Here is a 25,731-nt window from a genome sequence, read left to right as displayed (position 1 = left end):
TATAGTTGCATTTGTGCGTGGTTTTAAAATGCCTTGGAATTGACTTCAAGGAGGTCAAATCAACAGCCTTCTCCGCATTGATAATATCCAAAATGTGTTCACGTATTCGGATAGGTAGTTTTCTAGTGGTCAGTCCTACACTGATAAGATCACAAGGGCATGTTGCATAGTAGATGACACCTTCCGTATTACAAGTGATGTGTCTAATTATTTTGAATTCTTTGGTTCCATCACTAGAGTGAAACGTAGTATCCCTTCTCATATTCGGACAGGCGATGCAAGACCCACATGAAAAAAAAAAAAAAGGATCTGGGTCCTCCAGAACCAAATATATCTTGGGGTTTAGTCCCCATATAATTGCTCTTGACCAGATGATCCCTTAAATTTTTAGCCCTCATATACGTAGTGGAGGGTTGCCCAGAGATATATTGTTGTAGAACCCCATCAGACGTTAGTAAGGGCCAAAATTTCGAGAGGGCATGTCTCATATTAGAGCAGTGTTCATTAAATTGGCAGATAAATCTCACCTGATCATTTTCAACTTTCCTTACACGAGGTTGAAGTAGATCTCTTCTTTCTGTATTCATAACTCTTCTAAGGCCTTTTCTATACCTACTATATCCTCTGTCCAAAAATCTTCGGGATAGTTCCTGTGACTGCTAAAAGAATTATCATCAGAGCAATTACGCCTCAATCTTAAAAATTATTCCATGGGAATATTTTCTTTCAGATGTTTGGGATGTGCCGAGGAATCATGCAGCAATGAATTAACTGGTTAGCTGTATGTTGTACTCATTTTTATTGAGTTCAAGGATAAACTCTTCCAAATTACATTCCGAACCCTGCCGCAGTAGGACATCGTCGATGTATCTGGTCCAAATCAACACCTTATCAGCATGCTTGACAGGATTGGTCATAAAGCATTCCCACTCCCACAGCACCAGGAAAAGGTTAGCATAGGAGGGCATGAAAGCAGCTCCCATGGCCGTTCCCTGCAGCTGCAGGTAGGGGGCGCACTTAAAGAGGAAGAAATTGTGTTTTGAGACAGAAATCTAAGGCCATGATGAGAAACTCTCAGTGGGGCATCCATACTGCTATTGGAAGGAAAAAACGAGACTGCTTTGATGCCATCTGAGTGTCTGATGGAAGTATACAAAGCTTCTACAATGTAGGGAGGTCATACAGGCACGTGGAGGCCACAACACACTACTGAGCATAATTTCCTTGTCTTAAGGCATTTCCATTGAAGTTGGATCAGCCTGTAACTTCATTTTCAACTTTCATTTTGAGCATCATTCCAACTCCAGACCCCCGTGGGATATTAGTTGTGATTTACGTTGATCCTTTTTAGGCTTTATTGTTCTATTGTTCTCAACACATTCCACTATGTTTATGAATAAAGATTTACAACCGGAATACTTCATTCATAGGATGTGGGATTTTAGTGTTCCCTTTATTTTTTTGGAGCAGTGTAAATGTACCTTATTTAAAGGGGTTATCCAGGCTTGAGGCTCAAGTCTGCTCCATGTAACGGTGTATGCATTGTCAGGATTCTCTATGAGCAGGCCAGTGTGTGACCGCAAGTACGTGAATTGCATTCCTTGGACCAGTTTGGCTAGACGTGTCCGGCCTCGTTTAATACACTTGCATTAATCGAGGCTATGCCCATCTAGTGGGTATGTGGTCAGGAGTACACAAATCACATACCTGCGTCACACAACTGCTTGCTCACTCCTGGAGAATTGCGCACATAGCGCTGTGTGAGGGTTCACATATAGAATTCTGTGTCACAGAGTGACTACAGACTGCATTCCCAACTCTGAAAAACCCCCTTCACTTGGATTGAAATATATAGGGCTTCATGCACATGTGGATCTGTGCACTCTACATGTCACATTTCTATGAAGCCCAATATCTTGCCCTATTCTTACCTGGAGCATGCCTTTAATAATAGTGGGGGTGTACTGAGGCTGGAGTGCTCACTGTGACAAGTCAGGAATGTGAGAGTCCAGGGCAGCGTGCAGTGGTCATTTGACCTGCATCTCTACCCAGTTCAGATGCACACAGTAATGTTCAGGACCTTGAACACCACCCTCCACTCCACCCTCCTCGGATGTTCTTATGCTGGCAGCACCATGGCCGCTCAGCCCCCCTGAAACCTTATGCTTGCTGCAGTCAATGGCGCTCCGCTTCCTCTCCGCCCTCCTCAAACTCCTCACTACACGATGAATTGCTACCGGACCTGCTGTCATGATAATGTAAAAAATGCCATGGTCTGATTTTTCAGAAGGTGCCATGGTTCCAGACACACGCTATGGGCTCTGACCAACCCCCCCCCCCCCCCCCTCCTCTCTGCCTGCCATCACAGGCTGGAATTCTAAGCCACTCTTCCTCCCTCCCCCCTGCTATGCAGCTGTTATGTGAGACCAGCGTTCCAGCGACGTTCACTGAGGAGTTTTATGGCTTTAAACTGCAAGTACAAGTAGAAGCACATGGAAAAAAAAAATAAGGTTCCTGTGTCCTTGCAAATGTAAATAACACACTACCGTTCAAAATTTTGTGTTTTCCATGAAAACTCATACTTTTATCAAAGGAGTTGCCAAATGAATTTTAAATCTAGCCCAGACATTGACAAAGTTTGAAAAAAAAAAAAAGGATTTTTATTTTAAATAATTTTCTCCTTCAAACGTTGCTTTCGTCAAAGAACGCTCCCTTTGCAGCAATTCCAGCATTACAGACCTTTGGCATTCTAGCAGTTAATTTGCTGAGGTCATCTGGAGAAATTTCACTCCATGCTTCCAGAAGCCCCTCCCACAAGTTGGTTTGGCTTGATGGGCACTTTCTGCTTACCATATGGCCAAGCTGCTCCCACAACAGCTCAATGGGGTTGAGATCTGGTGACTGCGCTGGCCACTCCATTACAGATAGAATACCAGTTGCCTGCTTTTTCCCTAAATAGTTCTTGCATAATTTGGAGGTGTGCTTTGGATCATTGTCCTGTTGTAGGATGAAATTGGCTCCAATCAAGCGCTGTCCACAGGGTATGGCGTTGCAAAATTGAGTGATAGCCTTCCTTATTCAAAATCCCTTTTACCTTGTACAAATCTCCCACTTTACCAACACCAAAGCAACCCCAGACCATCACATTACCTCCTCCATGCTTGTCAGATGTAAAAAAAACACTCTTCCAGCATTTTTTCAGTTGTTCTGCGTCTCACAAAGGTTCTTCTGTGATACCAACACCACAAACTTGGATTCGTCTGTCCATAACACTTTTTTCCAATCTTCCTCTGTCCAATGCCTGTGTTCTTTTGCCCATATTAATCTTTTCCTTAAATTAGCCAGTCACAGATATGGCTTTTTCTTTGCCACTCTGCCCTGAAGGCCAGCATCCCGAAGTCTTCACTGTAGACGTTGACACTTGCGTTTTGCATGTACAATTTAACGAAGCTGCCAGTTGAGGACCTGTGAGGTGTCGATTTCTCAAACTACAGACCCTAATGTACTTGTCTTGTTGCTCAGTTGTGCAGCGAGGCCTCCCACTTCTCTTTACACTCTGGTAAGAGCCTGTTTGTGCTCTCCTCTGAAGGGAACAGTACACAACATTGCAGGAAATCCTCACTTTCTTGGCAATTTCTCGCATGGAATAGCCTTCATTTCTAAGAACAAGAATAGACTGTCGAGTTTCACATGAAAGTTCTTTTTTTCTGGCTATTTTGAGAGTTTAATGGAACCAACATATGTAATACTCCAGATTCTCAACTACCTCAAAGAAAGGTCAGGTTTATAGGTTCTCTAATCAGCCAAACTGTTTTCAGCTGTGCTAACATACTTGCACAAGGGTATTCTAACCATCCATTAGCCTTCTTACACAGTTAGCAAACACAAAGTACCATAAGAACAGTGGAGGGTATGAAGATATTGCATTACAAACCAGATGTTTGCAGCTAGAATAGTCATTTACCACATTAAACAGTCGTCTTTTTTCTAGATTAAATAATCCTAGTTTTGCTAATTACTCTGGGTATTGTAGTTACCCCATCCCCTACTGATGTCAGGCTACATCACCACCGATGCTCACACAATCCAGGACCTCTACTTCCCGCATCTCCTGTCACCACTCCCAACCCAACAACTCCTGTCACTGCTCGGCTCACACTGCAGGCCTCACAAACATGGTGCCGATCTCCTTCCACAGCTGTGACCTGGTCAGATCAGGTGGTGTGCCCAAGTCACAGCAGGAGGTAGTCGCAGTGTAGTAGATGCGGTAAGACTGTGACCACAAACTCCTATGTACAAGGGCTGCTGTATTTGAGGTGTGTCAAGACACACCAGCAAATAAAAATGGTACCTCCCAGTGGCTGTAGGGAAAAAAAAACAAACTAAAAAAAAAAAAAAAGTGAATTTAATTTTGTATTAAAAATTATATAATCAATAATACAAAAATAATAACTGCAGCACCTTCCCTTTACGTAAAGTCAAATGAAGCAAGGAAAAAAAAATTCTGTGCCTGCTCTAATACCCATCTTTGCTTCATTCCCCTATGGCCAGCTCTCTCTTTGCTAGTCTGTGCAAGGCTACTATAGTAAGCCAGCACCTCGGATTTCTTCACCCAAGGCTAGCACAGGCAGCTATGCACTGCCTTAATATTCATAAAAGTAGTGCACTCTGCCACTACTAGCCTACTAGAAGTAAAGCCAAAACCAGTTTCATCAATTTCCTTGGATTAAAAAAAAACAAAAAAAACCCACATCGTATCAAACAGTCCATGAGAAACAGGTAGCACCATGCATTAAAAGACGCATGCGGCAGACCCGCGGAAACGGACATGCGGTGCGTCTTTTAAGAACGCAGCATGTCCTTACAATGCAGAAACAACGCAAGGACAACGCAGGTGACCTGCCAGTGACCTCAGGTGCAGATTTGGTTAGGATTTTACCTGCATAAAATCCTGACCAAATCCTGAACGTGGACACATACCCTTAAGGCCCCGTCTCACATAGCGATTTACCAACGATCACGACCAGCGATACGACCTGGCCGTGATCGTTGGTAAGTCGTTGTGTGGTCGCTGGGGAGCTGTCACACAGACAGCTCTCTCCAGCGACCAACGATCAGGGGAACGACTTCGGCATCGTTGAAACTGCCTTCAACGATGCCGAAGTCCCCCTGCAGCACCCGGGTAACCAGGTTAAACATCGGGTTACTAAGCGCAGGGCCGCGCTTAGTAACCCGATGTTTACCCTGGTTACCAAAAAAAAAACAGTACATACTCGCCTTCTGATGTCCGTCAGGTCCCTTGCCGTCTGCTTCCTGCTCTGACAGTGCCGCCGTACAGTGAGAGCAGAGCGCAGCGGTGACGTCACTGCTGTGCTGTGCTCTCACTGTACGGCAGTCAGTCAGAGCAGGAAGCAGACGGCAAGGGACCTGACGGACATCAGATGGTGAGTATGTACGTTTTTTTTTTTTTTTACATTTACGCTGGTAACCAGGGTAAACATCGGGTTACTAAGCGCGGCCCTGCGCTTAGTAACCCGATGTTTACCCTGGTTACCAGTGAAGACATCGCTGGATCGGTGTCACACACACCGATTCAGCGATGTCAGCGGGACCTCAACGACCAAAAAAAGGTCCAGGCCATTCCGACACGACCAGCAATCTCACAGCAGGGGCCTGATCGCTGGTACGTGTCACACATAGCGAGATCGCTACTGAGGTCGCTGTTGCGTCACAAAACTTGTGACTCAGCAGCGATCTCGCTATGTGAGACGGGGCCTTTAGGCTCATTTTTCAGTCTGTTTAAGCCAGTTGTCTAATCTTTCCATAATACGAATGGACTCGTACATTGAAGAGCTGAAAGTTACATAGGCGAGTTTGTGATACCTTATGTAGTCTTCAGACGTCAATTAAAATTTCCACTTGTTCAATTATTTCAAAGAGTGCAGAAATTCCCCACGTGTTGTGTGCTACTGCTGGAACAGATTTTCATTATAAATCGTTACTTTGTTTTCGTGTTGCCATATTCGGAGGCATAGCTTTTTTTTCATCCAATAATGGTCCTGTGTGGGAGTAAACCTTTACTCGTGTTTGTCTCTTTGGGGAGTAATTCAAAAAGGTGAAAAAGAAAAGAAATACTTAAAGAATTGTGACACATTTTCTTTACACTTGTATTTATGTGAGAACAAATTTATTTGTAACATTTCAAAATTAAGTTTTAATATTTATTTTTATTATTAGTTAAGTCACTGGGGGCTACCATTTTTTTTTTATAGTGTTAGAGTACGACCCTTACAGCAAATATGACAGACAACATAGGAGGCTACAGTTGCCATCCAACCCCATCTCATATATGGAGTCCACATCAGCTGTGATCTGTACATGTACACTTCACAGCTGTATGTGGAGCCTGGCATCAATGGATTGTAGCAGAGCGCTGTGTTAGGCTAGCATTTCTCTCTGTCACCGCTGCTTGTCGTCATCAGCACACAACTACCAGATCATCGCTGGCTGCAGAGCTCGGATTACAGATCCAGGCACAGCGACTGCAGCAGTGACCTCATGCAGAAGCGAGTACCAGTCACTTGATGAAGTCACAGCCTTGGTGATCAGACCTGCACTCGCCACCCACCAGTGATCACAGGGCAGCAGTGGACATTGATATGGCTACTTCACTGAGATCACTGTAAATACAGCCAACCACACGCCCTTTGCCCCTCACCACTAACACAATTGCTGATAATGAAGCAAGAGGCATTAGTAAGTGATGTTCGGAGTCAAACAGTCACAGCAACAGCTTTTCCAAGGATCCAGTTTTCCCAGAAACAGAACAAGAACGTAGTAAAATAATAAAATAAGTGAGGAATTTTTGCCTCTGCCAACCCCCCCCCCCCCCACACACACACACACACTTCCCCGAATAAATGAAACATTTACACTTGTTTGACTTTTTTGATGCATTCCCTTTAATTAATTCTGGAACATTATACTTTTTGATGATTAATTATTGTGCAAGCTACTAGAGTGTGAGCGAGCGTGTGTGTGTGTGTGTGTGTGTGTGTGTGTGTGTGTGTGTGTGTGTGTGTGTGTGTGTGTGTGTGTGTAACTTTTTTATTTTTCCTTTTTTGTCCCATTAGGAGACTTGACTAACCATAATCCTGTTGAGAGTAGGAAGATTTAAGATCTTGGGGCTTTTAATTGGTCTCTGGCTGCCATGAAAATAAATCGGCATCTTGTGATTGTGTTGCAGACTTCTCGAACAGCATGGTCGCTATTAATGGAAAAGGATGTATTAAACGGATGGGATCAAACCCATCTATTCTGCCAGATACTGCAGCAGTGAGATCTGAAATATATAGTTACAGCTTCATCCTCACCCTGTAAGTGTATAACGTGTGGTATTAAACCTGTAGCGTATACTCCTATTTCGGTGCTGGATAGTGAAGTCCTAGTAAAATATATATGTATATAAAATAGTAAATAGATTTAATTAATATAGTACATTTGGAAATAAGCAACATGGTAAGGCACAAACTGTAGGATGGAAGACCAACAAACAAGAGGGTAGATAGAACTACCATACAGTGAAATGCATTTTCCCTAAACCCATCTAGATGTCCCATATCACATATTTGAAAACTTTCTAAGTGCTTGCACCACCCCTAGCTGCCATAATCAAACACTTATGTAATATTAAGTTTAATATTGCTGCTAAGTCTACATGAAGTTGTATACCGAGCATTCCCATTAGGCTCAAGGATAAAACAAACATTTCTACAATTCTATCAGAAAAGAAACATCCATGAGAGAATTCTTGAAACAGATCTCAACTACATTCTAGTGCTGAGAAACCATCAAACCACAGTGAAAGCTATCACCTTTTCTCTGACATATCTGTGTGTCAAGGTCCGATCTGAGATTACCTTGTTTGGTGGATGGGCTCACAATTTTTGGCCAAATCTTGTGCTAAGCATCTCATGTGTTTTTTCATAGATTTCACAAGCCATTATGCTATTCACATTTCATGTATCGCACATTTCCTTGCTTTAGTACAGTAAAATTGAGTGCAGCCATTGATCTATTTGCTATATAAGTCTTTATTGGTTATGCACCAGTTCAGACTAGATTGGATATATAGGAAAACTGACTGAACAGCAAAGTCCAAGTACAGACAGATGTACTGACTGTCTGCGGGGCTCCTGCTCCAAACTTGACAGCCTTATATGAGACTTAACACAATGGAGATGCTGCAATCAGAGCATGAAATAACCTTATACAATAAGTCTAAGTGAAGACGGAAAGAACAATTCTCAACAGCAATATGAATGACCAACAAGAAATGTTTGATAAACCCAATTCTTGTAAGCGATTAGGGTACATTCCCATGGGACAATGCAAAGGGATATCCACAACATTAACGGACCTGCTTTGTATTCCTAATCCACAGCGCAAGGGTATTTGCTCTGCAGCACGTGAGATTTCTTTTAAAGGGAACCAGATATGTCAGATAACGGTATTAACCTGCAGCTATGGGGTAATGAAGTTGCTAGGCCACTGTACTGAAAGTGGGCAACTGGGTGAAAATGAAATACCTTCTGGGATCTGCCAGCTTTCAGTTATGCCCAGAACAATTAGTCACTGCTCAGAACTGAGGGCGACGGCTGTAAGAATACGCCGGCCCTGACTGACAGCCAATTCAGCAGAGTCCGGGTGCGACTACAGGTTAATAGTTTTATCAGACCTCACAGGTTCCACTTAAGGCCATGTGCTCACGTTGAGTAAAATAACCACCATTTCTGCATTTCTTGGCAGGAAAAACACAGCTGCAAAAATGTGCATTTTTGATTGATTTGAATCGCGTCAATTGTGAAAAGCGTACTGCAAAACAGCACAACCGAACTTGTGCTTGACACTTCAGGTTTCTCATTCACTTTGCTAGCATCAGGTTGTGTTATATCTGCACACTACAAAAAAAAAAAAAAAAAAAACACAAACGCAACATGTGAACACAGCCTTAATTGCACTCACAGTGCTATCAATATATTATGCTGCAGATTTTCCAGCTGCAAACCCACCACAGAAAATCCAATGTTTACTCACCCCATTAGAAAAACCCAGAATCATCAAGACTGGTGTTTTGCATGCCAATATTGATAAACGGCGTGCTGAAGTTTAAAGGGAACCTATCACCCCGTTTTTTAAAAATTAGATAAAAATAGTGTGAAATAGGGGCAGAGCTGGGCTTTACATTACTGCCTTTTTGGTGCCTTTACACCCCCGTTAGGCTGCCGAAATACCTTTGTGAAGTGGCCGTTTTGTCCTGTCACTCACGCTGGTCAGGTCGGATGGGCGTGGTCACAGCGCTGTTTCTCCCCCAGATCAGGCTCATCATTACGTTGGTGGCGTAGTGGTGTGCGCATGTCCAAAGAGAAGATCCACTGCCCAGGAGATTCAAAACAGCGCGGTCTTCGCTATTCGCCGTTTACCGGTGGGCGCGGCCATCTTTCCTGTGGCCGCGCGTGCGCAGATGGAGCGCTCTGCTGCCCGGGGCTTCAGGAAAATGGCCGCCGCGATCTCCATCTGCGCACGCGCGGAATCCCGCGGCCATTTTCCTGAAGCCCCGGGCAGCAGAGCGCTCCATCTGCACACGCGCGGCCACAGGAAAGATGGCCGCGCCCACCGGTAAACGGCGAATAGCGAAGACCACGCTGTTTTGAATCTCCTGGGCAGTGGATCTTCTCTTTGGACATGCGCACACCACTACGCCACCAACGTAATGATGAGCCTGATCTGGGGGAGAAACAGCGCTGTGACCACGGCCATCCGACCTGACCAACTTGAGTGACAGCAGAAAACGGCCACTTCACAAAGGTATTTCGGCAGCCTAACGGGGGTGTAAAGGCACCAAAAAGGTACTAATGTAAAGCCCAGCTCTGCCCCTATTTCACACTATTTTTAAAAAACGGGGTGATAGGTTCCCTTTAAGTTTGAGAAATAAAATTCTTTAGATATGCGAGCTTCCTAATGGATTTGGGGCAGCTTTTAACTGCCAGGAACGTTAATGTAGTCAAGGACTGGAGAACATTTCTGTCGCAATGTATTCCACTTATGGCTGAAATTATGATGAACTTGTTGGGTGTGTTTGGCCATGCCAGTCTGAGCTCTGCTCACTTTTCAAAAAGTAATTAGAGCATGGCAAGTTTTTTTTGTTTGTTTGCTTGTTTGTTTTACAAAGATAACCATCAAGGTTAGAAACATTGTTCCTACAGTAATCACTACATCCAATATACTCTGCTATATTTTAAATATGCAATATTGGGATATCTACAAATGGAAGGGCGAGTACATTAATCAGCAAAATACAAAAATTACAGGAAGACAAAGGAAATTTATTTTGGTCAAAAAAAAAAAAAAAAAAATGGATATCCTTTCCAAATTACATTAAAGGGGTTTTCCCACGAACAAAGTTCATTTTAATCAATAGATTTGGAATAATAATAAGTTCCACAATTGGAGGTGTTATAAAATATAAAAAAAGTTCCTGACATGAGATACTCTTAGGGTATGTTCCCACGGTCAGTAAACGCTGCGGGTGGGAAGATGCGTACATCCACAGCATACAGATGTTGTAGCATAGTGGATGGGATTTCAAGAAATCACATATCCACTATGCATGCACCGATGCCTGCGGATTCCCAGTGGAGACAGACATGCGGCGCGTCTTTCTAGACTGCAGCATGTCAATTTATCTTGCAAAGATGCGAGTCTCCGCAAGATAAATTTCACCTGTCCAATGTATTGGACATGGCGATTCCACACGGTTCATTGATCACATGCAGATCCACCTGCGTTCAAAAGACGGCAGCGCTTTGGATGTAGCAGACATGTGCTGTGTCCAAAGCGCTGCAGATTCCTGACCGTGGGCACATACCCTAATAAATGTGCCCCTGCAGTGTACTGTGTAATGGCTTTGACCTTACAGGAACATGGTCTTATCATACCACATCTCCTGGCCTGAGGGGGGGGTTGGAAAAAAGTATACCGACAAGACAGCAGGGGATCACAAATAATCATTTGTTTGTGGTAAAATTAAAAAATAAATAAATAAAAAACACCAGACAGGAAAATGCTTTATCTAGCAAAAAAAACAAACATCCAGCTGTGATAGCATACTGTGTACTCTCTTTTCCTTCCTGCCCAGGCGTGGTGGTATGATCAGAGCATGTTCCTGCACGGTAAGGCTAGGTTCACATTGCGTTAGGGCAATCCGTTTAGCGCTAGCGGATTGCGCTGGAGCAATATCTTTTTAGGGGTCGCGTTAACGTGCCCGCTCGCGCAGATCCCCGATCTGCCAGAGCAGGGAACGGACCTCGGGCGTGCCGCGGACGCTGCAAGCAGCGTCCGAGGCGCGCCACAAAAGAACGGCACATCGCTAGCGCGTGCCGAAATTGGCACGCGCTTCAGAAAAAAAAAATCACATTGCTGTCAATGGGTGCGCTAACGGACCCGTTGCACAGCGTTAATTGCGACATTTTCGCCGTGCAACGCTGTCCGTTAGCGTAAACCCATTAACGCAATGTGAACCTAGCCTAAGACACAGCCATTACACAGTACACAGCAGGGGCACATGTAAACAAATCCAATTGTGGAAATTATCATTCCAAGGATGTATTGATTAAAATGAACTTTAAAATTAACTTTGTTCATGGGCATACCCCGTTAAAAGATCATCAGATATATTTTTCTAAAAGCTAAAGTCAGACAGTATACAACACTCCAGGTTTAGAACCTTACAAGAATTGTTTTCAATGAAAAACACTTATGACAAACATTCCTGCTGCATTACAAAAATGAATGAATGAAAATTGAGACAAAAGAATATTCAGAAATGTAGAAACTATTCCATCCATGTGGATGGGCAGCATAAATGAGAATAAGCAAGGGGTGTTATTATAATGACTGTCCAGGATAAACTTCTAGTTAACCAAATGGCTTGTTGGTACATAAAGTTATAAACAGAACGGTCACTCACACTCCAGGATCCAGCACTGCCTCTCAGCTGTTTTTCTGGGCTTTGCAGATAGGCTACAGCTGTAATGTTCCATCGACAGAACTTGTAACCAACTACAGCCAGTGACTGGCCCAAGCAACCCATGCCATCTACATCAGCAAAGTTGCTGAGCCCAGTGATTGGCTGCAGTGGTGGTGGACACGTGCGCTGTCATGACCACTGCAGCCTATTACCAAGGATCAGAGCAGCAGCCCAGAGGCAACGATGGAGCCAGGAAGGATGAGTAACCGCTCCATTTATTAATTTAGGCATCTACAAGCCTTTTGATTAAACAGAAGTGTTTCCTACACAAACTTCTGAGTTCTCTACATAGAAGGGAAATAAAAACAATTCTAGGAATGTAAATGAAGCATTTAAAATAAAATTGCAAAGTAAAAAGGAATGCTTTTGAAAGGTACAGTATACATGTTTAACAAATATCAAATCTAACCTGTTTTGGCTGCCATCATTTTGCAAAATTATCAACTACAGGCCATTACCAAGCATGTTTATAGTCCTAAGGCAACACTAAATTTTCAGGAAATCCAACCTGCGATTACATTTATAATTTTATTTCTAGTTATCAAATTACCTGCTGTCAATAAAAACTATTAACAAAATTAACAACCTCAAGTTTCTAACTGGAATGTTTTATATACATAGCTCATCTGTTCCGGAAGGTAAGACTAGAAGTACGTTTTATACACAACATCTTGTGTCAATGAATATACACATATTGAAGTGTGAACGCCGACATGCTAAGGCTCAGCTGACATCAGCACAGACAAATTCTGGAAGAGGAAATTCATGCAGAGTTGGATCTTTCATACAACAGTCACCATCAATTCACCACCAGACCCCAATTACTATTGGCAGGTTCTCATTTTTAGGAGGAGGAATAGAGCTGCATGCTGCACTATTATCCTCACAAAATCAGAATCAGAGCCCAAATATGGCGTTCACACTTATTAATGAACTACGTAAACATGTTAAGCATTGAAACTTACTATACAAAGTTAAAAAAGAATAACTCATTCATGTGCAAATTGCATCTAAAAAGATACTGGAAAAGTATTGGAGAATCTGGATTTAGCATTCAATCTGGGATCGAGGAGTGCGCCTTAAATTCATAGTGTGTCGATGCAATTCTTGCATTTGTCTAATTCTATCTTTCTGCCACATCAAGTTAGGGGGCATGGGGTATTTCTGTGTCCCATGCAAGTATCTAAATGGGATTCTCACGTGACAGGCTGTAGCGCGACACCGCGGCTGAGGCATGGGCGGGAGCAACAGCCAGCGTTTGCGTTCAGCACAATAGCGGTACGCCTCTTTCCTGTATTGTTTGTCTATGTCATCACTGTTTTTCCAACCCCCAATAATAAAAACATCATCCTTATAGTAGCAGATAGCTGCCCCCTCTATGCCTAAAACTTCTGGTGGCAAGCTCTCAAGAATTTCATTTGAGACTTGCCTAGAAATTTTACTTTGAGCCTCATCCACAGTCACAGAGTAGCTCTTAGGACAGCATGAGGCAGTATTATAGAAATTGGTGCATGCAACTGACATCTGGAATGCACAGTAATTGTCCAGAAGTGGCAAAGACTCAATATCCTGCCATCGACTACTTTCTATGTCATATCGGCAGTTAATTGTTCTAAGGCCATCTTCATTATCACTGTCAACCGGTGTGCGAGCAGTTATGTAAACGTAACGATCTTCTACACTAACAGCTTTCACATCACGTAAAATTTTGGGTGCAGATTCTAAGATCTGCCATTTATCTTGCTCAGGGTCATAGACAGTGACATCTTTGAAGCCAGGGCTAAAGTTGCCATGACCCCCAATACTATACAGGTTGCCCTTCACAGACATAAGGCCAAAGGAATGTTTTCGAGTGATCAAGTTGCATACTTGTTCCCAAACATTTCGGTTTGGATTGTATCGCTCAACAGTTTTAGCAAACCCAGGCTCCATGGAGCCAGCCACATATACATGAGCATCTGTAGCCATTACTGCATGTCCATCGAGATGATTGTGAATATGAGGCAAGTTCACCCATCGATCTTCATGAATGAAATAGCCAACACATTCGCTTAAGTAGTCTCCTCCTTCCGAAACGCCTCCAATGACCATAATTACATCCATATTCTGGCCAAAGCGTGGCAACGACGTCATGTGGGTGGCCAATGACTGCAGGTTTCCAGTTTGTATGTTTTCTGATCGCAAAGCATGGCCCTCAACAGCTTCAGCAACCAACTGCAAGCAGGCATCATTTGTAGCAACCAGCCTATCAGCTTTCACATGTCTTGTAAGATAAGTGGGTTTCATTTGAGAGAGTCGAAGGAGCTTAAACAATTCCTCAAAATACTTCTCCCTCTCATCAGCATTTTTCTGAATCCATTTTAGAATTGCCTCAAAGAGTATCTCTTCAGAATCTACCGTAATCTCGGGATCGGAGAGCCAGTCTCTAACAAGATGGAATGGAAGTGTATAAAATTCATCATCCTCGATTACTTTGTAAAAATTTCTACGAATCATGTCAGCTGACTTCAAAGCTAGCTGGTTCAGTGTGTACATATGAGCCAAACTGTGAATAGCGACACAGTTCGATAGATTGAGCTTTTTCTTCAGAAATTCTCCACAGAACTCCTTCAATCGAAGCAGCAAAAGTCTAAACGATTAGGACATGAGAAAAAGAGAAAAGGAAAAAAAAAAAAAGAGAAGTTAGATTACACTGGTGAAATATATATTGAAGAGGCTGTGAGCCCTAACGAAATGTCCATTTTAATAAATACTCTCTTGTACCGATCCGGTTATTCCGCCTTATTAACTGCCTGCAGTCTTCCTGACACCATAAAATGTCAGGTTGGTCTGAAAATAACTCTGCAAGACATTTTACAATAACAGTGCAGAGTAAGCAGCTGCAGATAGCCAACTCTCTGCTCCTAAAGCGGCATGATATCAAACACAGCCAGACTCCCAATAGAGAAGATAGATGTTTTATTACATACTCTGCATTCCTGATCGCTGTATACGCACCACTGAAAGAGCTGCGGTGTATACAGTATAGGAAAAAGAGAAACCGCTTCCTCCTCCAGACCCAGGGATCATGTGATCTGTAGGTGCAAAGAGGAAGCACGACCTGCTAGGTCTTAATGTACCGTCACATTAAGCGACGCTGCAGCGATAGCGACAACGATGCCGATCGCTGCAGCGTCGCTGTTTGATCGCTGGAGAGCTGTCACACAGACCGCTCTCCAGCGACCAACGATGCCGAGGCCCCCGGGTAACCAGGGTAAACATCGGGTTGCTAAGCGCAGGGCCGCGCTTAGTAACCCGATGTTTACCCTGGTTACCAGCGTAAAAGTAAAAAAAACAAACAGTACATACTCACCTGCGCGTCTCCCAGCGTCTGCTTCCTGACACTGACTGAGCTCCGGCCCTAACAGCACAGCGGTGACGTCACCGCTGTGCTTTCACTTTCACTTTAGGGCCGGATCTCAGTCAGAGCAGGAAGCAGACGCTGGGAGACGCGCAGGTGAGCATGTACTGTTTGTTTTTTTTACTTTTACGCTGGTAACCAGGGTAAACATCGGGTTACTAAGCGCGGCCCTGCGCTTAGTAACCCGATGTTTACCCTGGTTACCAGTGTAAAACATCGCTGGTATCGTTGCTTTTGGTGTCAAACACAACGATACACGGCGATCGGACGACCAAATAAAGTTCTGGACTTTATTCAGCGACCAGCGACATCACAGCAGGATCCTGATCGCTGCTGCGTGTCAAACTAAACGATATCGCTAGCGAGGACGCTGCAACGTCACGGATCGCTAGCGATATCGTTTAGTGTGACGGTACCTTTAGACTTAGATCAGTTCAGGAGTGCAATTAGCAGGTTGAATTTGCCCTGTAACTGGGGATAATATGCCAGAATCAGTTACAGGGAGAATCCACAAAAAATATTTTTAAATGTTGAAATGTTCCACAATATGTGAAATCAATACACAAAGTACATAAAATTACAAAAATCCAAAGTCAGTTCAAATTGCTGTTCCTGAACAAAAAAAAAAAATATATATATTCTATATCTATACATCGCCATTTGGGTATTGGCATACAACATCTTGTCAGGCAGATTGTGCCTTAAAAAGCCAAAAGTGAATAGTGTATAGTAATGTTAAAAAGACATAGCTGTGAAATTTTCACATTTTTGCTACTTCTTTTAGTCGCTTGAGGGTTCGGAAATCGTGAAGTGGTTAGAAGTAGCATTTTCATTCATCGGGAGGCTTCCCACAAGTTATAAACTACATAAAAAAAATTTTTGTTGTTTTTTTTAAAAAAAGCCGCCATCTGCGTCAAAAACTATAGCGCCAGCGAAGCCGTTTCGGAAAAAAATTGCCATTTTTTTCTCAAGCAGTTTCGCAGAGAAAAAACCTCAGAAGGTGCATTGGCATCTTAAAGACGTCATTTGCATATTATAATCTTACTGGCTTCTAGTTCTTAATGTGGCACTTTATGACATTAGTTGTAGCTGTCATTTAAATCACTTTTCTGAGAATTTAAATGACAGCACCTAAAATGACAGTTATTAACGGTATAACAGCGACCGCAAAAAAAAAGTCTGATTTTTTCCATTTAATTTCTCTCTCCTCTGATGTGATTGCACATCAGAGGTGAGGAGAGAGAAATAGGGTCTCCCGACCACCCCCCTGGTGCCTGTGGTGTGCCTGCTTGCCCCTGTGAAATCCCCCGGGCCGCCGATGTCTTCTTCTGGGAGAAAATGGAGGGCACATGCACAGTGCACCCGCTGAGATCTGCTGGCCGAAACCAATAGGAAATTTTTCCTATTGGTTCATTTTGGTCACTGTGATAGGGTCTATCACAGTGATCAGAATAAATTAAAAAAAATAAATAAAAAAAAAAAATAGTAAATCAAACCGCCTTTTATCACCCCCTTAGTTAGGGAAAAATTATGAAGTAAAAAAATAGATATTTCCATTTTTCAATTAGTGTTAGAGTTGGGCTAAAGAGTGGGTTAGGGGTGTGTTGGGGATAGGTTTGTGGTTAGGGTTGGGATTAGGGGTGTGTTGGGGTTATGGTTAAGGTTGGTATTAGGTTTAGGGGTATTTTGGTGTTAGGGCTGGAGTTAGAATTGGGGGGTTTACACTGTTTAGGTACATCGAGGGGGGTCTCCAAACGAGATATGGCGCCAAAATTTAATCCAGTCGATTTTGTGATCAAAAAGTCTAAACGGTGCTCCCTCCCTTCTGAGCCCTGCCATGCACCAAAACAGTGGCTTTTCCCCACATACGGGGTATCAGCATACTCAAGACAATTTGCACAACAAATTTTGTGGTCCATTTTCTCCTGATACTCTTGTAAAAGAAAAAAAAAAAAAAATCTGTTCCAAAGTAAAAATTTGGGTGAAAAAAGTAAAAAGTTATTTTTTTTTCCTTCCACATTGCTTTAGTTCTCTTGAAGCACCTGCAAGGTTAATAAACTTCTTGATCGTGGTTTTGGCAACCTTGAGGGGTGCATCTCTCTCCGTTTTAAAGGGCATAAAAATTCAAAGTTTGAAAAATTGTAAATTTTCGCAAAATTTCCATTTCTTTCATAAATAAACGCAAGTCATATCGAAGAAATTTTACCACTAACATGAAGTACAATATGTCACGAAAAAAAAAAAATCTCAAAATCAGTGGGATCAGTTAAAGCTTTCCAGAGTTATAAACACAAAGTGACACTGGTCAGAATTGTAAAAATTTGCTAGGTCATTAAGTACAAAATTGGCTCTGTCACTAAGGGGGTTAAAGGGAATTCGTCATACATGATGCCGGTAAGTAATTATTGGTTAGTCTCTGTATTGCTGACTACAAATGAACATATCATTTCATAACTAAACAAATTTGTTTTGCCATTTTACTGGCTACTTTACAGGGCTGGGAAGGGGTTAAAAGTATTTAAAAAAAAAAAAAGCAGCTTATACTCCCCTGACCACTAAATTATAACAGGAGGAGGAACAGGAAGGGGTCATAATAATAAGGAGCCAATACTCCGCTGTGCTGTTCTTCCCTCACTCCCCACAGTCAGTCTTATCTCTTTGGCAATTCCACACTAGTCAACACCAAAAAGGCCTACCAAATTAATAGACAGGCCACAGAATGCTTACCGTAGTTCAAAACATATATTTTATTTATATAAAAAAAAATAAAATCTTAGTTCAAACATGCACAATCAAAGATTTAGAGATGCCTCCAATCTAAAGATAAATCTCGTGTAGCACCACAGATGCTTGTATAATAATATCTGGTATATGGTAAGTGCTAAATGAACCTCAAGTGGCATATCCATAAGCACTACCATAAAACATTACATAAATACGGTAGTATTCCTGGTAAATGACCTGAAAGGAACCCCTGCTAAAGTGCTTAAGTGCATATACACAGCAGGCAATACAATGTCTCCCATGCGGCATGTATTAAATAAGCCTCAGATGGCGTTCCTATAGATATTACTATAATATTCACAGTTAATATCCTGGTTAAATAACCTAAGCAGAAAACCCCTACCAAAGTGCTTCAGTGAATATATTCATTGCAGGCTCTTATAGTCACTAAAACAAAATGTATCCGGTCACATTTACCTCCGTGGGACCACACATGTAGGTCTTGAATATTATATAATATAGTAATATCTTTTATGTAATGTTTTATGGTAGTGCTTATGGATATGCCACTTGAGGTTCATTTAGCACTTACCATATAGATATTATTATACAAGCATCTGTGTTGCTACATGAGATTCATCTTTAGATTGGAGGCATTTCTTCTTTTTTGATTTTGTATGTTTGAACTAAGATTTTATTTTTTTATATAAATAAAATATATGTTTTGAACTAAGCATTCTGTGGCATGTCTATTAATTTGGGAGGCCTTTTTGGTGTTGGTCAATGTTGAATGTGTTCGGAGATTTGGCAAATGGACTAATATGTATACCAATTCCACACTAGGCCTAGAGGTCACACGGGCATCACGTCCAGTTACTGAGTACTTCCTGGTGCCGGAAAAGACAAAGAGCAAACGTTGACCGCAGGGAGTGAGAGGAGGAACTGGTGGGGGGCAGGGCAAGAGACTATTGGCTTATTTCTTCACCCCTTCCCATTCCTCCATGTAATCTGCTATGGGGTCTGGGGAGAGCTTTGAACATAACTGGTTTCTCACAGCAATTCGAGTCTCAAAGAATTGTATTCAGGACGCACAGAATCTGATGGGACGATTCCAGCAACTCAGATGGGAAAGCATTTGGGGCTATTTGCTCATGGCTGGGACTGTGGCAGCGCTGGACACGGAGATCGGTGACAGCTTCCATGGCGAACCTCACCATTCAGGCAGCTCACCCCCCCCACCTGTCAGACCTTGGGCGGACATACCGCCGGTTCAACCAATGCAGCTGCACCGGGGCCTGGAGGCTCCAGGGGGCCCCTGCAGGCATGGCCGGCATTAGGGGAGGGCAGTTGCCTAGGGCCCCCGCTCCCCCAGGGGCCCCCAGCTAGCAGCACATCAAGCAGCCGCTATGGGGCCCCTGTGAGGCAGGGGGCCCGCCTGCCGCCAGCGCTGACTCCCCTGCCGCATTGAACTATACCGGCATCTGCCGGTACAGTTCAAAGCAACGATGGAGAAGAGAGCGCCAGATGACGCTCCCCCTCCCATCATTCCCAGCTCTGCATCTGACACTGATGGTGCGCGATGACGTCATTGCGCACTCACTGTGTGCCAGGCAGTGTAGCGGCAGCCACCGAGACAGGAGCTGGGAGCAGCGCAGGCACGAGGAAAGGTGAGGGGTTTTTTGTTTTGTTTTTTACTGTAACAGTGAGTACTGGACTTCGGGGCCCATTCTCGGGGGGATGCAGACTGTTCTATATACCAGTACGTGGGCTGTGTTATATACTAAGTGGCTGTGCTACTGTGCTATACACTATGGGGGTATATTATATTCTATGGGGAAGCTGTGTTAGATACTATGGGGGTATATTATATTCTATGGTGGAGGCTGTGTTATATATTATGGGGGGTATATTATATTCTATAGGGGAGGCTGTGTTATATACTATTGGGGGCTGCATTATATACTATAGGGAGGTGGGCTGTATTATATTCTATGGGGGGGCTACATTATATTTCATGAGGGAGGATTGCATCATACTCTTTGGGGCTACATTATATTCTATGGGGAGGTGGGCTGTATCATATATTCTATTTGGGACTACATTATATTCTATGGGGGCTGTATTATATTTATATTCCATGAGGGGTGACTGCATCATACTCTATGAGGGGCCTACATTATACTATATGAGTGGGGCTGCATTACATTCTATGGGGGCGTTACATTATACTCTGTGTGGTGGTTGCATTATACTATATGTGGGCTGCATTATCCTGTATCGAGGACTATGGGGAATACATTATACTATATGGAGAACTATGGGGTGCATTATACTATGGGAAGTGAATTGTACTACATGGATGACTACAGGGCAGCACGGTGGCTCAGTGAAAGCTGAAGGGCAGCAACGCTGAAGTCCTGGGTTCAAATCCCACCAAGGACAACATCTTCAAGGAGTTTGTATGTTCTCCCCGTGTTTGCGTGGATTTCCTCCCACATTTCAAAGACATACTGATGAGGAATTTAGATTGTGAGCCCCATCGCGGACAGCGATGATAATGTGTGCAAAACTGTAAAGCACTGAGGAATATGTTAGCGCTATATAAAACTAAAGATTATTATTATGGCGGTGCTTTAAACTATATGGAGCACTATAAGGAGTGTATAATACTATATGGAGGACTATGGGGAGTGCATATTACAATATCGAGGACTGTAGTGCACATTATAAACACATGGAGGACTATGGGGTGTATTATAAACAAGCAAAATGCTGCATATTCATTGAGTGATTGGATTGTTTATGCAGAAACAGAAATCATTGTTCTCAGAAGCACATCTACAGGTGTAAACTGTAGATGTGCTGCTGATAACATGATACTGTATGGTGATCTGTTAGTGATCTATTAGGGTATGTTTCCAAGGTCAGGATTTTCTCAGGATTTTCTCAGGATTTGACGCAGGTAAAATCTGCACCTGAGGTCACTGGCAGTGATCATTCTGTCCCCATCATTCTTTCTCAGTTGGTGTAAAGAGGCCAGGAAACAAGAATTGAACGATTTCAGTATTGTTGATCACACTCATTTAGCGGCCTGAACTCAGCGCATGTAAATACAACCGAAATGCTTCTCTGTGATGTGCAAAATGTTAGCATTTGGGCCCCCATTTTAAACTTTGCCTAGGGCCCCACTTTGCCTAAAACCGGTCCTTCCTACAGGGCGGCTAATATTGAGGGCAATCTGGCAAGTTTATCCAGCCCCGAGGGGCCCCTGGCCAAATTGCCCTCATGTGCGGCGGGCAGGAAGCTATCCCTGCAGCTCCGCTGCCTGCAGGAGAAAATGGGAACGGAGCTGCAGGGAATGGATCCGTCCTACTTCCTGTCTCACACAGCAGCGGCTAAATGACATCATCATTCAGCGCCGCGGCTGTGCGAGACAGGAAGCTGCCGGCGATGGTGGGGCTTCAGGATACCGTGCGCAGAGGTGAGGGGTGTGTGTGTGCGCGCAGAGAGGTGAATGGTGCTGTGTGTGTAGGTGGAGGAGAGGGTAATGATAGGGGTGATGAGGCAGAAGGCAATGATTGGGTTGAAAGAGAGGGCAATGATGGCGTGGAAGGCAATGATAGGGAGGAGGAAATGATGGAGGTGGTGAATGGGCAATAACGGTGTGGTGAAGAGGGCAATAATTGGATGCGGGGGGGGGAGGGAGAACAATGAGGGGTCTGGGGGATTGGGATGGGAGGAAAGAGGATTTATAATGGATTTAGGAACGGGGAGGAAGACGTTATTATCGATTATTATGTGTAACACAGTCCCTTAGTATATAGTGTACTCACTTATGAGATAAGGAGGAGATAAAGAGAAAAAAAAAAAAAAATATATATATATACATACACACACACACACATTTATTTCATTCTATCGCCTTAAAAGGAGGGGGGCCCACCAGACATTTCCTGCACAGGGGGCCCAAGCTGTCTGTGTCTGCCCCTGTATCAGAAGGCTCCCTCTGCCCACTCACCTGTCAGATGGCTCCCTTCCCCCCCTCACCTGTCAGACGGCTCCCTTCCCCCCCCCCTCACCTGTCAGACGGCTCCCTTCCCCCCCCCTCACCTGTCAGACGGCTCCCTTCCCCCCCCTCACCTGTCAGACGGCTCCCTTCCCCCCCCTCACCTGTCAGACGGCTCCCTTCCCCCCCCTCACCTGTCAGACGGCTCCCTTCCCCCCCCTCACCTGTCAGACGGCTCCCTTCCCCCCCCTCACCTGTCAGACGGCTCCCTTCCCCCCCCTCACCTGTCAGACGGCTCCCTCCCCCCCCCTCACCTGTCAGACGGCTCCCTCCCCCCCCTCACCTGTCAGACGGCTCCCTCCCTCCCCCCCCTCACCTGTCAGACGGCTCCCTTCCCCCCCTCACCTGTCAGACGGCTCCCTTCCCCCCCTCACCTGTCAGACGGCTCCCTTCCCCCCTCACCTGTCAGACGGCTCCCTTTCCCCCCCTCACCTGTCAGACGGCTCCCTCCCCCCCCTCACCTGTCAGACGGCTCCCTCCCTCCCCCCCCCCTCACCTGTCAGACGGCTCCTTTCCCCCCCTCACCTGTCAGACGGCTCCCTTCCCCCCTCACCTGTCAGACGGCTCCCTTTCCCCCCCCTCACCTGTCAGACGGCTCCCTTCCCCCCTCACCTGTCAGACGGCTCCCTCCCCCCCCTCACCTGTCAGACGGCTCCCTCCCCCCCCCCCCCTCACCTGTCAGACAGCTCCCTTCCCCCCTCACCTGTCAGACAGCTCCAGCACCTCATGCACGTTGCCGGTACACACTCGGATCTGCCCCGTGTACATGTACTGAATAACGGCCTCCACGGTCTCCAGATCAGGCCCGGGCTCCGAGCTCCATTTCATGTCCACCCGGCCCGAGCGTGACTCCTGGAAGTGTCCGGACAGCAGCGGGGCGAAGTAATCTGTGGCCGCCGCCAGCACGGAGCGATGAGCGTGGAATTCGCGTCCTCCTCCGACGAAGACCAGAGTCATGTCACAGAACAGGCCCTGCTTCCTCTGCTCGTTCTGTCGCCACGCCAGGTCCGAGCAGTGCGTGTCCGCCATGAACACCTCGGACTCTCCGTCTTCTCCGGCCCCATCCCGCTGCTCTGCATCCTCCTGCTCTGGCAGCTGCGGAGACAGCGACGTCATGGCTATTGCCGCAGCCATCTAGGCCTCCAGGGTGCAGAAGCCTCCGCTTATCCGGCCTGACAATCGCCTACGTCACCACAAGTTGTCAATCTAAACACACAGGCGTGTGTAGGAGGAATGCGCACATACGTCATCACGTTTACGTGCATTCAGTTAAACTGTCTAAACTGCTGCACTTCTAGAGTCTACAGGTGGTTAGGCGTGTCCGCACGGTCCCAGCAGCAGCCGCCATGGACCCGGAGACCAATGGTACACAGCGCTACTAGACGTGCAGGTGTGGTGCAGCTCGGTATCAGCCAATCAGGTTCCAGCTTTCAAGTTAGTAACTAGAAGTGGCAATCTGATTGGCTACACTGCATCATGTATGCCTGCAACTTAGTATGGAGGGTTTCCCTGGTGACAGAACCCATGCTGGGACACCTGCAGCTTGGTGATAAAATATATTGCTTAATGACCGCCTGTACGCCCATTTAGGGCACTTAGGTATAGTCAGCAGCTGACAGCCGCTGCCGTGTCACTGTCGTCCGAGATATACTTATGGTGCACCAATGGCAGTACCAATGATGGCGCTGTCAGTAGCGATGCCTAGATGGGTAACAAAAGACTCCATTGGACCCCATCAGCACCCTGCAGTAGCTAACAGTGTTTTAGGATAAAAAAAAAAGGTTTTCATTCCATTTTGCGTTAAATTTATGTGACAAAATAATTTGGAGGGGGATGTCCAGTATATTTGCCCCTCAAGGTCACATCAGAGGTGAATAATCAAATAAGACGGGAAAATGTAATAGGGAAAGTCACTCCCCACTAGTGATGAGCACTACTCGTTACTCGCATCACTGTGCTCGGGATGTTCGTTACGCGAGTATTTTTTGAATGTTTTCGAGCGGGAGCTCGAGTCCCCGCCCCGCATCTTTGGCGCTTTTTAGACAGCCATTGAGCCTGTGGGGATAGCCGGCCAGTCCCTCCCCTGACGAAGGACACTTGGACCACGGGTCACCCGGGTATCTCCACTCTGCATGTTTATTTCTTTATACCCTTATTTTTTTCTACTCTTACCATAGTACTGCCACATCAAAACCACAAAAAGAGGACTTCAAAATCCTCCAAAAATGTGTAAAAAAAACACCAAGAAAAAGGCAGAGACGCTTACCTGCCCAGGCCTCAAAACAAATGCATTAACAGGGCACAGTGGACCCAATTAAAGATGGCGGCTACACAGGTGCAGTAATACCGATAAGACAGCCTACAATCAGGGATTGGCCGTTTGGTACACCAGTGCACAATGACGCCCATTAATAGGCTGTGAGCCAGATGCTCTACATCTGTGTGTGAACGTTGCCGCATACAGACTGTATTTTTTTGTGCACTGGTATACCAAACGGTCAATCCCTGATTGTAGGCTGGCTGTCTCATCGGTATTACTGCACCTGTGTAGCCGCCATCTTTAATTGGGTCCACTGCGCCCTGTTAGTGCATTTGTATTGAGGCCTGGGCAGGTAAGCGTCTCTGCCTTTTTCTTGGTGTTTTTCATAGTACTTCCACCTCAGATATTAATTTGGTGAATGTGACATGTTCATCCTTTTATTCATCTTGCATACATAGACCTCTGTATCTACCGTATGTCACACTCCTTTTTTCAACCCATACTTGCTTCTGGGGCATTTTCTCAATTAAGGAGCCTACTCACTGTTTCATTGCTAATATCTATCTTGACTTTACATTCATGTGCTTCTCGCCATTAATCTGACACTGATCCCCCACCCCCTGCTCAACCTCATCTTGCACGTTGCACCTTCACTTATTACACTTTTTGGCCTGCTCCTTTGACTTTTAGCATTTTCCAGTCACTTACTTGATTGACACAAATCCTGTCTCACAAGTCACACTTCCATTGTACACATTGCTGTTTCTCCTTTTGGGTATGTGCACACGTTGCAGATTTGCCTGCGGATTTTTCTGCACTAAATCCGCAGCTCTTGGCAGAAAACGCAGGTGCGTTTTTGAAAGCTAAATAAAGATGTATTACTGAACAAACTTTGTCAAAAAAAATTGTCATGTCTTGTCCAACCTCCTCTTTTACATTTGTCCAACCCACACTCCATTACACACGGATAGATAGACAGATATATCTATGGATAGATGTAGATACCGATATATGGATAGTTAGGCTACTTTCACACATCAGGTTTTTGCTGTCAGGCACAATCCAGCGAGTTTTGAAATCAACGGATCCGTGTTTTTTTTTTCTCATAGTTGTCTAAACGCCAGATAGAGCCTAATGGCCACACTTTTCATCCGTTTTTTGCCTGATCCGTCAGAAAAGCTGTTTCCGACAGA

General features: G+C 44.6%; 1 protein-coding gene across 1 annotated transcript; it reads right to left on the bottom strand.

Annotated features, from left to right (window-relative positions):
* Nucleotides 1–10,366: 10,366 nt before the first annotated feature.
* On the bottom strand, nt 10,367–23,545 carry KLHL11 (kelch like family member 11). Its single transcript, XM_077252162.1, has 2 exons — nt 22,982–23,545; nt 10,367–14,717 (listed from the first exon to the last, which is right to left on the bottom strand). The coding sequence occupies exons 1-2, from the start codon at nt 23,410–23,412 to the stop codon at nt 13,136–13,138; spliced, it is 2,013 nt and encodes a 670-aa protein (XP_077108277.1). The 5' UTR covers nt 23,413–23,545; the 3' UTR covers nt 10,367–13,135.
* Nucleotides 23,546–25,731: the final 2,186 nt, after the last annotated feature.

The sequence above is a fragment of the Ranitomeya variabilis genome, chromosome 4 (assembly GCF_051348905.1).
Source record: "Ranitomeya variabilis isolate aRanVar5 chromosome 4, aRanVar5.hap1, whole genome shotgun sequence".
Taxonomy (NCBI): domain Eukaryota; kingdom Metazoa; phylum Chordata; class Amphibia; order Anura; family Dendrobatidae; genus Ranitomeya; species Ranitomeya variabilis.
Note: the sequence above shows the minus strand (reverse complement) of the source record. Positions and strands in the feature narration are given on the sequence as shown.